Source organism: Carcharhinus amblyrhynchos, chromosome 12, assembly GCF_965287045.1.
Source record: "Carcharhinus amblyrhynchos chromosome 12, sCarAmb.v2.hapA, whole genome shotgun sequence".
NCBI classification, from domain to species: Eukaryota; Metazoa; Chordata; class Chondrichthyes; order Carcharhiniformes; family Carcharhinidae; genus Carcharhinus; species Carcharhinus amblyrhynchos.
In genome coordinates this window covers 16,143,680-16,155,814 of record NC_137335.1, presented here as the reverse complement: position 1 = coordinate 16,155,814, position 12,135 = coordinate 16,143,680, and the positions used below count along the sequence as shown (strand labels likewise).

Sequence of the window (12,135 nt, the reverse complement as noted above, 5' to 3'; positions counted from 1 at the left end):
AATGACAGCCCATAGAGAGAATAAAGGGTGTGACCGGCCAGACAGAAATCAGAGGGTAAGCTGAGACAGATGAAGATGTGGGGGGAGGAGGAGATGGGTGAGAGAGAGATAAAATTGAGAAAAAAGGAAAGAAAGGTAAGAAAATGGGGGATAAAATAGAAAAGAATTGTGGAGGGAAGAAAAATAAAGACAAAAACGGAAAAAAGGTAGAGAACAGTTGAAAATTAAATAAAATGAAAACAAAGGGGTCGAGATGGAGTAGATCTGAAGTTGTTGAATTCGATGTTGAGACCAGAAAGCTGTAAAGTGCCTGGTCAGAAGATGAGATGCTGTCCCTCCAGTTTGTGGTGAGCTTCGCTGGAACATTGCAGCAGGCCAAGGACAGACATGTGGGCATGGGAGCAGGATTGTGTGTTAAAATGCCAAGCAATGGGAAGGTCAGGGTCCTGATTCAGGGGGTTTTTGACAAGGTGGATGTTTCCGCTTGTCCAAGAAACCAGCATCTAGCAGTAGTGGAGCTGGAGCTGTAGTGGGCGGGTATATGTGGAGGACCAGGCATTGTTGTTATGGCAGAGCTGGAGCTGCAGAGGACGGTGTGCCTGGACGACTGGGCATTGTTGTTGTGGTGGAGTTGGAGCTGCAGAGGGCACTGGAGGACTGGGCATTGTTGTTGTGGCAGAGCTTGAACTGTAGAGGGCGGTGTATGTGGAGGACCAAGCATTGTTACTGTGACAGAGCTGAAGCGATGGTCGTCATGATGTGACGTTTACTACTAAATAAACCTGTTGGACTTTAACCTGGTGTTGTGAGACTTCTTGCAGAGCTAAAGCTGCAGAGGGCGGTGTACCTGGAGGACCGGGCATTGTTGTTGTGGCGGAGCTGGAGCTGCAGGGGGCGGTGTATTTGGAGGACCGGGCGTTGTTGTTGTGACGGAGCAGGAGCTGCAGAGGGCGGTGTACCTGGAGAACCGGGCATTGTTGTTGTGGCGGAGCTGGAGCTGCAGAGGGCGGTGTACGTGGAGGACCGAGCATTGTTGCTGTGGCGGAGCTGGAGCTGCAGAGGGCGATGTATGTGGAGGACCGAGCATTGTTGCTGTGGCGGAGCTGGAGCGTGTTGTCTGTCAGTTTGAGGTTGAGGCCGCAGTGGGGTGTGTGGTGGCTGCTGTGGGAGAGCGGCTGCTGCCGGTGCCCGATGGGCGGTGGATCAGTCCGGGTGCGGCAGCTGATGATGGTGCTGAGGAAGCTGCTCAAGTGCTCGCAACGGGACTATGGCTTCTGCCTGGCCTCAGTGCTCTTGCTGAGTTTGGCTTCGCTTTGCTACCAACTGAACGGCGGGGCCCCGGCCCTGCTGCTGGAGATCCGCAAGTACCTGGGTAGGTAGCTCCCGAGCCGGGGGACCGACAGCGGCCTGGCTGCACCTGGGCCAGCTCTGCCCAGATTCCGGTGTCGGTGAGGGAACCGGCTGTGATTGAGGGACAGTAAAAAGTCTGACAACACAGTCCATGAATGGGGGTGAGGGTCAAGCTATGATTGATTGAATGGAAGAGCAGGCTCAAAGAGCTGAATTTGCCGCCTCCTGCTAATTTCTGTGTTCTCATGAGGGTGAGGGGGGGGGGGTGCTGTGGGCGAGGGACAAATGGTGTGGGCACTGGATGGGGCTGTGGGGGAGGGTCAGCAGGTGGGGATAAAGGAGCGTGGGGATGGACGAGGGCAAGGGACAGGGTGGGGAGGGCAAGGGACAGGGCAGCAAGGGGAAGTAGGTGAGTAACTGGCATAGAAGTGGGTGAATGTTGGGGGGCGCGCAGGGGAATAAGCAGCAAGGGATAGCCAGGAGAACAAATGTGTATGTGACGGTGGAGGTAAGGTAAAAGTACGAACAAGAGGCAGTTGGTAGGGTTGAACGTGCGAGTGAGGGTGCAGGGGTAACGGTGTGTGAGCAAGGGGTGGCTGGAGGGAGCGTTTGTATGAAGGGTGAATGGAAGGAGCAAGTGAGTGGCATTTGGAGGGAGTAAGCGTGCTTGATTTTATTTTGATTTATTAGTGTCACGTGGTGGGATATAGTGAAAAGTATTGTTTCTTGTGCACAATACAGACCAAGCATATCATCATAGAGTAGAGAGAAGGAAAAGACAGTACAGAATATAGTGTTGTAGTTAGAGGTAGGGCAAAGGGAAAGATCAGCTTAATATATAATAGGTCCATTCAAAAATCTGACAGCAGCAGGGAAGAATCTATTCTTAAGTCAGTTGGTACATGATCTCAGACTTTCGTATCTTTTTCTCGATGGAAGAGAATATGTCTGGGATGCATGGTGTCCTTGAATATGCTGGTTGCTTTTCTGAAGGAGCGAGAAGTGTACACGGAGTCAATAGGTTGCATGATGGACTGGTCTATGTTCACAACCCTTTGTAGTTTCCTGCATGTGACCAAGATGGGGTGGGTGAGAATGTGAATAGGGTGGGGTCGGGGGCGATGGGTGGGATTGGTGTAGCTGGAGGGAGTGAGCCTATAAGTGAGGAGCAGTTAGGGGAGTGAGCAAGGGATGGCTTGGGGGTGCGGGGCAAGTGAGGTATAGACAAGGGACAGAGCAGGGGACGGCTAAGCCTTAGTGTGTGAGCAAAAATGGAGTTGTTTGTGAGCAAAAGGAGGGAGACCCAATGAGGTTGAAAGTGTGTGGCAAGGGAATAAGCATGTGATCCCATGGCTGCCATGGAGTCTACATGGGATAGATTGTGGTTAGATGTATAGGAGTGCATGTGGGAGGGGTGGGATATGCAAGATAATGTGTTTTAAATATTTGATGTGCTCAGTGTGAAGTTCAGCGTTCTTTAGGAAATGCCATTGTAATGTTGCAATCGTGCTTTTCAGCTGATTGAATCAACAACTGTACTTAGATAACTTCACACCGAATCTCTTGCTTTGCATGTGATGTGGAGGGAGCTGTCTCAGGAGCTGTCGAGTGAGCTAGAGGGAGTGGGGAAAGGTGGTAATGGAATTTATGCGCAAGAGGCGGAGAAATGTCGAAAGTGTAGATTGACAATGCGCACAATTAGACTGCTATAGAAACTTGAGTGTGTACAAAAATTTAAGACTGGCAGTGTTCATCCCAGAAGACTGGAAAGCCCCCGCACTGACTGGATTCTGGTCATACTCCAGAAAATTGCCAAGTAACAGATGGATGAATTGTAAAATTTGATTGTGAGGAAGTTGTTTGACGTGTGATAAGGGACTGCGTACGGGATTTTATTAAAATACGAGGTTTCGTTAGAAACCAAAAACAAAATCCTGGAAATACGCGATACTTCTAAAGCAAAAAGAAGTTAATGCTTAACATCATAAGTATTAAAAAGCAAATATTTTAACAAGATCAGAACTGAAAGAAGGGCAGCCGAGCAAACAAATAATCCAGTCATAAGTAAATTAGTGAGTTGAATGACCTGTGAAACATTGGAAGAACAAGGCTGAAATGAAGCCAGAAACAGTGTGGAACGAAAGAGAATCGAGTGTTGGGAGAACACAAAATTGACTCATAAAAAGGACTTGAATTGGTTGTTGAGGACGCAGCATCAGTGTCGATCATTCAGGTCATTGTGTCTGTGTTCTGAAACTAGTACTTACCACATTCTATTCTCTCCTAAATTTTCCCAGTTGAAAAATAATCATTGATTCTCCTTGACCCTCTGTTTCTGGTAGGAAATTACAATGGACTAAAAAATCCTCTGCAGTGACAGGTCCCTTAGCCTCATCCTTTATTATTTTTGTTTTAAATGAATACCCACTATTTACAATCTCATCAATCTGGGAGCTGAATCTCAGTTAAATCCCGTAACCATTATTCTAATAAAGGGAGATCCAGGTTCTTTTCTAACACTACTCAGCTTTCAGAACGGAGGGATGAGAACCCATTTTGTTTTAGTGCAAGTCCTCCAACTCTCAAAGTTTTAAAAACATGAGGCCCTAAATTTCTAGACCTTTGAGGTTTTACATTTGGTATAAATTTCCTCTCTTTATACTTGCAGAATAAAGCAGCTCATGTTTCACCTATTATCTATTTACTCCCTACATTACCCTATAAATGTACTGCTTGGTCGGCTAGTTAACTTCACATTCAGCTCCTCTACTCATTTTTGTTTCATTTCTAACTGCTTATGTTTCCTATAAATGTGTCCTGCTCATTTGCTATATGTTCTTTTTATATGAAAGTACAATTACAGTGGGCATGTTGGTGTGTGCATAATTTGGCTATTAGACACATTGTTCAGTTTAACATAGTAGTGATATATCTGTTACTGGACTTGAACCTGGTGTTGTAAGACTTCTTACTGTGCCCAGTCCAAAGCCGGCATCTCCACATTATATCTACTTTTGTCAGTCATCTGTATCTGCTGCTGCTTGAACCATGACCTGACCTAACCTCCAGCCCAACAGACCCTATACCTGACTAAGATGAAGTGCTATTCTGTTCTTCTGTTAACTATTGTGGGAAGCATAGCTCAATACTGAACAGGACACTTCATAATTTGAATGTCAGCAGGCAAATCCTTCCCCAAGGCAGAGGAACTAAATTAGCTCACTAACAAAAATCAGATTAGAAGCCGCAGCTTTAGTGGATATTTCCTGGATTTTTTTGGACCAATTTGTTCTCTAATGTCTTGCAGATATGATGCTACAGCAAGAGAAAAGTGTTTGCTCTGTTTCATAGATTAATGTGTTTTAAAAATGGAGAAACTTGATGTTACTTTCGTCTGTAATTCACTCGTTCAAATCTCAGTAAATAGCTATTTCCACCTAAATACATGCAGCAATTAAGATGCTCTAATTGGCAACTTTGAAATTGGTATTAATGCAAACAGTCAATCGTTATCACTCTTTAGCCATAGTTTGTGACTGTTTTAAATGTGGACATTGTAAGTGACAGGGACTTTGGCATGGAGAGGAGAGAGAGCAGTGATCCAGACAGTGACACCATTGTTTATACTGCACCATTCTCCAGACACAATAAAATATCTGTTTCTGTTCTTCACCTGGCTTCTAATCAATGCCATCAAATTCCCTGTAATACTAACATAACAATTTATATCACATCTTTAACATGGTTAAAAAATCCCAAGGTATTTTCTCAGGAATGTTATCACCCAAAAGTTTAAAATGATCAAACCAAGCCATTTAATGCAACATCAGATAGGCAGAGCATTAGATTTTGAGAGAGTTGAGGAAGGTATTCTAGAACCTCGACAGCTAAAAATATGATTCCAATAGTAAGCAATTCAAATTGGGGGTGTGCGAGAGGCCAGAATCGGCAGAGCATGGATCTCAGGAGGGTTGTTGGCATGGGGGTGATCACAGAAATAGAAGGGGACCCGGTCAGATAGGGATTTGAAAACATTGAGAATTGTACGTTTTCCCTGCGGCATTTAATCAGACATGTTTTTAAAATCCAAATGCACCACATCCTTTGCATTTTCCTTCTCATTTTTAATAAATTCTATTAATTTTATCAGATGCAACTTGATCTTGACAAGTCTATGAATGTTGTTTTTAATCCTCATGTTTCCAAGGAATTAACTTGTGCCGTGTTGTGATCATGAGAAACTTACTAATTATTACATTTAAACTGACTCATGTTTAGTTGTGCGGTTTATTCCCTTTCCCCTGTGTTAAAGAAGGATTTGAACTCCAATTCTCTGGCACTGCGTCATTTCTAAGAACATTTCATTAGTTGTATTCAGAGTCTTTCTTACTTCCTTCCTTCGTCTGTGTGGCCTCAGGATTCCATACTTCTTTCACTTTCAAGTTCACAATTTTTTCCAGTACTACTTCCTGACATACACTTCCTTCATGGGATGTGTGTGTTGCTGGTAAGGGCAGCATTGATCTCACAAAGGGGCTGGTGAGGTGTGTCTTGCTGCAGTCCAGGTGGTGTAGATGTTCTAACAGTGCTGTTCAGGAGAGAGTTCCAGGATTTTAATGTGGTTACACTGAAGGAATGGCGATATAGTTCCAAGTTAGGATGGTGTGTGGCTTGGAGGTGAACTTGTAACTGCTTGTTGTTCTTGTCCTTCTAAATGGTAATGGCTTTGGAAGGTGCTGTCAATGGAGCATAATGAGTTACTGCAGTGCATTTGGTAGTAGGTCAATGCTGCTGTTACTGTACATTGGTGGAGGGAGTAAATGTGCAAGTGGTGGATGGGGTGCTGACCAATAGAGCTGTTTTGTCCCAGATGTTGTTGAGCTTGAGTGTTGTTGAAGCTGATCTTATCCAGCCAATTGGAGAGTATTCCACTACATTCTTGACTTGTACTTTGTAGATTGTGGCCATGGTTGGGGAGATTAGAGGTGCGTTATTCACCTCAGAATTCCCAGCCTCTGACCTATCTGACAGTATGTAAGTGGCTAGTCCAGTTCCAGGGTGGCACGGTAGCACAGTGATTAGCACTGTTGCCTCACAGCACCAGGGACCCAGGTTCAATTCCTGGCTTGGATCACTGTCTGTATGGAGTTTGCATATTCTCCCCTTGTTTGTGTGGGTTTCCTCCGGGTGCTCTGGTTTCTTCCCACAGTTCAAAGATGTGCGGGTTAGGTGGATCGGCCATGCTAAATTGACCCTTAGTGTCGGGGGACTAGCTCGGGTAATGCATGGAGTCTGGATGGGATTGTGGTGGGTGCAGACTTGGTGGGCCAAATGCCTCCTGCGCTGTAGGGATCTATGATTCTAGTTTCTGGTCAGTGGGAATCCTCAGGATGTTGATAGTGGGTGTTCAGCGTTGGTAATGCTGTTGAATATCAAAGGGATATGGTTAGACTCTCTCATTGGAGATTATCATTGTCTAGCACTTCTGTGTTGCAAATGTTGTTTGCTGTTAATCAGTCCAAGCCCAAAGGCTTGCTACACATGAACGCAGGCTGATCCTGTACCTAAGGAGTTGGGACAAGCGACAGATTAAATTTAATGCAAAAAAGCGTTGTGTTTCATTGGAAAGACAATATAAAATAAAGGGTACAAATCTAAAGAGGATGCTGGAGTAGAGAGACTAGGGGGATAAATGTGCACAGATCATTGAAATTTGCAGGACAGGCTGAGAAAACCATTCACGAAGAGCACAGTATCTTGGGCTTTATTAATAGGAATGCAGAGTACAAAAGAAAGGATGTTATGGTGAATTTATTAAACGCTGGTTCACCCTCTTCTGGAATATTGTGTCCAGTTCTAGGTACCACACTTTAGGAAGGATGTGAAGGCATTAGCGACAGTGTGATTGCAGGGATGAAGAACTTCCATTACATAGAAAGATTAGAGAAGTTAGGGTTGTTCTGCTAGGAGAAGAGAGGGCTAAGAGGATGTTTAATCAAGGTATTCCAAAGCTTGAGGGGCCTGGACAGAGTAGATAGGATCAAGAACCAGAGAGTACTGGTTTAAGTTAATTGGCAAGAGAAACAATCGCAACTTGAGGAACAATGTTTGTACACAGCAAGTGTGGATCTGGAATGCACTGTGTGAGAGCGTGCCTGAGGCAGATTCAATTATGACATTCAAAAGGAAATGACATAATTACCTGAAAAGGAAAGGTTGCAGGATCACAGGGAGAAGGTGTGGGAGTGGCACTAAGTGAATTACTCTTGTGGGAAGTTAACACGGATGTGACTGACAGCCTCCTATGCTATAACTGTTCTATGATTATATCTCCTTTGCACTCTTTTTTTCCCCTCTATCAGACCTTTCTATCTCAAGTCCAGGCAAAATAATCATTTTGTACTTGTCAATCTTTCATTGGACTATCGTGTTTTGAGACTCTTCACCACAGAAAAGAATTTGGCCAAGAAATTTAATTGATTGTTGTGATTTTAAACATGTATTCAGTAGAGGAGGAGGTCGGAGGGGATTAAAAGGCAGTGAAATAATAAGGTAGTTAGTGGAAAGTTCTCTTTTTCCAAAGACTGCACCAAGTCTGCAGCACAAAACAAGTCTAATGTTGGAGTTTAGCCTCCACGCAAGCCTCCTCCCATCTTGTTTCATGTAATCCTATCAACATATCTTCTATTCCTTTCAAGCTTAGATCCTTGAACTCGCATTGATGTGGCTACTTCTCGAGGTACTCGAGTCGATTTGATTAGACAGTCAGGTCAGTGCAGGAGCTGCTGTAGGATTTAGAATCACTGTGGTTGTAGATATTTGGGCCAGTCTAGATTTGGGCCTCCTACTGTCCAAATCTGCACTCGATATGAATGAAAAGAGCCCAGAGCCAAGCAGGTGTGATACCTGCTCCCATTCTTTCCAGGTTTTTGAGCAATTATCATGGGAAATTTCTCGTTGCTTTTCACTGCCTATCATTGCTTTAGAAATAGGGCGTACAAAAGTAAATACTTAACAATCTATATTTATGCTCTGCGTATCTGGCCTTTGCAAGTCAGCCATTTCTATCATGCAGTAACACCAGTAATGTCCTTCAGAGGTCAAGAGGCATCAAATACCATGCATTGAACAAAGCAAGAAACAGTATTACTATTAGCCATGAAAGTTTAGCAATGTGTAACCCAGCAAGTTAAACTCATTTACTGAATATTTGACATACTTGGCTTGTGGGGACTTTCCAAGTAAATATGTTTTTGAACTAGCAGCCATGAAAACAAGCTAAATATTTCCAAGATCAATAAATTATTTTGTAGCTGAGTAGGGCCTGAAGAACAGTTTGCCACGGCATATTCCTTGCACTGTTGTCGTGTTCCTCATAGTGCAGGCTCATGGAGAAGGAGGTGATACATTAGCACAGATGGAGAATTGCTTAACGGAAACAGAGCAAGGATATAAAGGACATGGGCAGACTGCAGTTGGAATGCAGCAGTAATTAGTGCTGGAGCCTCAGTGATTTACAGTTTATATTAGTGATTTAGCATAGCAACTGAAAATTTGCTATTATGCAAAAATTGGTAATGTAAGCAGTGAGGAAGATGCAAAGAAGCTACCAAAAGAGTTAGAAGGGTTGAGTGGGGGTAGATGGAGGGAACTTTGAGGTTGTTTAAGATTCTGAATAAAAGCATTATTACTTTTTCAAAAGGCCTGAAACTTCTACATATTGATATGCAAGAGACTTTGTTGTACTTGTACAGGAATTTGAGGTTTGCATGTAGGTGTGGCAAGCAATTAGGGAGGCAAAAAGCATACTGACATTGCAAGGGAATTGGAGTACATGAATAAGCAGGTCTTGTTACAGTTATATAGGTTTTGGAAAGCCACACCTGAAACACTACTGTTTTGGCCTTTATCATTGAATATATTCAACGCTGGGATTGATTTTTGTGTAATAGGGAATTGAAGAACATAGGGAGTATGTGGGATTGTACTGAATGCCAGAACTTGCCCAAGGGATGGCTCTTGTGTTCTTATGTAATCAAACCACCACTTTCTGCTCCAAAGTGATTCTGTTTCTGGACCAAGGTAGCTGCATTCAACTGTAAAATAGAATCAAATTACAAACCTAGACACAGTCACAGGGTAGCAGTAGACAGTATAGCCCCTCAAGCCTGCTCCACCATTCAGTGAGATCATGGCTGATCCGCTAACTCAATTTGATTTCCGTACCCTAAGCCCAGTATTTTTTGCCCCAAAAATATCTGTTGCTCTTGGTTGTAAATATAATCAACAACCGAGCAGCCACAGTGAAGAAATTCCTCCTGCATGATTTGATTTGATTTATTATTATCCCGTGTAGTAGTATGCAGTGAAAAGTATTGTTCCTTGCATGCTACACAGACAAAGCATACCATTCATGGAGAAGGAAAGAAGAGAGTGCAGAATGTAGTATCACACTCATAGCTAGGGTGTAGAGAAAGATCAACTCAGTCTTAATTGGCGCTCTCCTGCCTAGGACCTTCAGCCAAAAGCAACACTCTGAACATCTACCTTGTTGATCTTCAACAGTTTTAGACGGGTCAATGAAACCTCCAGTTGTTCTTCTAAATGGTTGAGAATCTTAGCCTTTTCTACTCAATCTCCTTTTAGGCCAACCCTCTCATTTCAGGAATCAATCTGATGAATCTTCGTATCACTTCTAAGGCAAATATAACAACAGCTATCATTTGTATAGTATCTCTATCACAGTAAAATGCTGCACAGAAATGTTATCTAACAAAATTTGACATTTGCCTTTTGAAAATCCAACTATATCAATTCCATTGATCTTCCTTGTCTACCCTCTAGTCATGATGTGGACCTGCCAGCGTTGGACTAGGGTTACCACAGTAAGAAGTTTTACAACAGTAGGTTAAAGTCCAACAGATATATTTGGCACTAGCTGAGCTTCACATAGGTCCAGGAGAAGACACTGGTCAGTGCTAAGAAGTTAAGGTCCCATGTAAGAATTTATGTGTAAGCTTTAATTTGTGGTACATTCTAGTTTCCTACTTTCCTCTTTACGCCTGGCTGATCAGTATGGCACTGCAGTCTGAGCTCTGAGCCATAAGATGTAGGCAGAAGAGCGAACATCGAACTTTGACTACAAAATCCAAGCTGACACAGTCAGAGATGGTTCCCTTTTTTGGGTGAGATGTGAAACTGAGACCCTGCCTTCTCCCTCAGGCAGTTGTAGCAATCCCATGACAAAGAGTTGAGAGATTCTCCTGTCTCTTGGACAATATCTACTCCTTGGTCAATATTCAAAAGTGATTATCTGATCATTAATGCATAACTTTTTGCGGGTCCTTGCTGTGCATAACAGTGACTGCTCTTTTTAAAAAAGTACTGAATTGGCAGTAACACCCTTGGGGAATCACAAGATCATGAACAGTGCTTATGGAAATGCAAGTTTTATTTTCATTGAACTATATTTTGCTGATATAAAAACAGAAAATGCTGGAAAAACTCAGTGGGTCTGGCCACTTCTGTGGAGAGAGTCAATGTTTTGAGTCCATGTGTCCATGCTGTTCTTTAGAGCTATTTTGATGGTATTAGTTAACAGGTGTTAATTGAGTTATTGAATCCCACAGTGCAGGAGGAGGCCATTCAGCCCACCAAGTCTGCACTGACTCTCTGACAGAGAATCTTGGTTCCTCTCCCTCGCCCTATCCCTGTAACTCCACACATTTAGCATGGCCAATCTATCTAACCTACATATCATTGGATTGTGGGAGGAATCTGGAGCATCTGAAGGGCACCTAGAGGAAACCCGTGCAGACAGGGGGAGAACATGCAAACTCCATGCAGTCACCCAAGGCCAGAATTGAACGTACGTCACTGTCACTGTGAGGCAGCTGTGCTAACCACTTTGCTGCCCATTTCCACATTTCATTTTCCAAAAATATGCAATATGACTTCTGCTTTAATTTCTGAGTTCTGCATTGGTCACCATTTTATCCCTGTGATCAATTTAACGATCTTCCTTTATCCTTTGAATGGCTGGGATGTTGATCAGGTGTATCTGTTGATACAAGTGTAAGATGTCACTAGCTGAAGAATAATGTCTTAGTCTGCTAATTCCTGTCAACATGATGTGGATAACGCTTCAAAGCTTAGAGATGTTGTCATTTTGGATTGCTATTATCTATTTCCCCTCTGTTTCTGATGGGATTTTGTCAGCACCTTCATTTTGCCTCTCTTTGTAAAGTAAATGCAAGCATGCAAAACTGAAGTGTGAATCACCCCGTGGTTAGCATTTTAAGTCAAAAATAATTAATTCTGGAGTGACTGATCCCTGGAATGGCATGTATTTTGAAGAGTTTTTTTTATCTTCAAATACTGACTCATGTTACACTTTAAAATGCTGGAAGGTGGTGAAGAGAAACATCAGTTTGAGGATTTGTAACGTTTCAGAGGGTGAAGTATGGAGCAAAATTAATTCCTGGTTGGGGGGGGGATCTTTACAAGTTCTCCAACTGCTGGATGTAGCTCCACTGACATAATGACAAGTTAATGTCACGTTGTATTCCGACTAGCTACTTACAGCTGTCGTAGGCAAGACTATGAGGTTTCAGTGTTCACCAAAAAAACAAACTGAATTTGGAAATCGGAACACAACAAAAAGCTATAAAAATCCTGAAATGCAATGTAATAAAAAGGAATTTCACATCCATTTGACTTGAATTAGTGGCATTAGGAGAAAAATACTCAGATTGGAAACACAGATAATTGAAGTAGAGTTAGATT

At 43.0% G+C, this 12,135-nt stretch overlaps 1 protein-coding gene across 1 annotated transcript in view; it reads left to right on the top strand.

Moving 5' to 3' along the window:
• Nucleotides 1–1,104: 1,104 nt before the first annotated feature.
• LOC145350805 (uronyl 2-sulfotransferase-like) overlaps nt 1,105–12,135 on the top strand; it is a 75,886-nt gene continuing 64,855 nt past the window's right edge. The window contains exon 1 of the mRNA XM_080200120.1: nt 1,105–1,372. Coding sequence (XP_080056246.1) covers nt 1,192–1,372 — 181 coding nt within the window. The 5' untranslated portion in view covers nt 1,105–1,191. The remainder of the gene's footprint in view (nt 1,373–12,135) is intronic.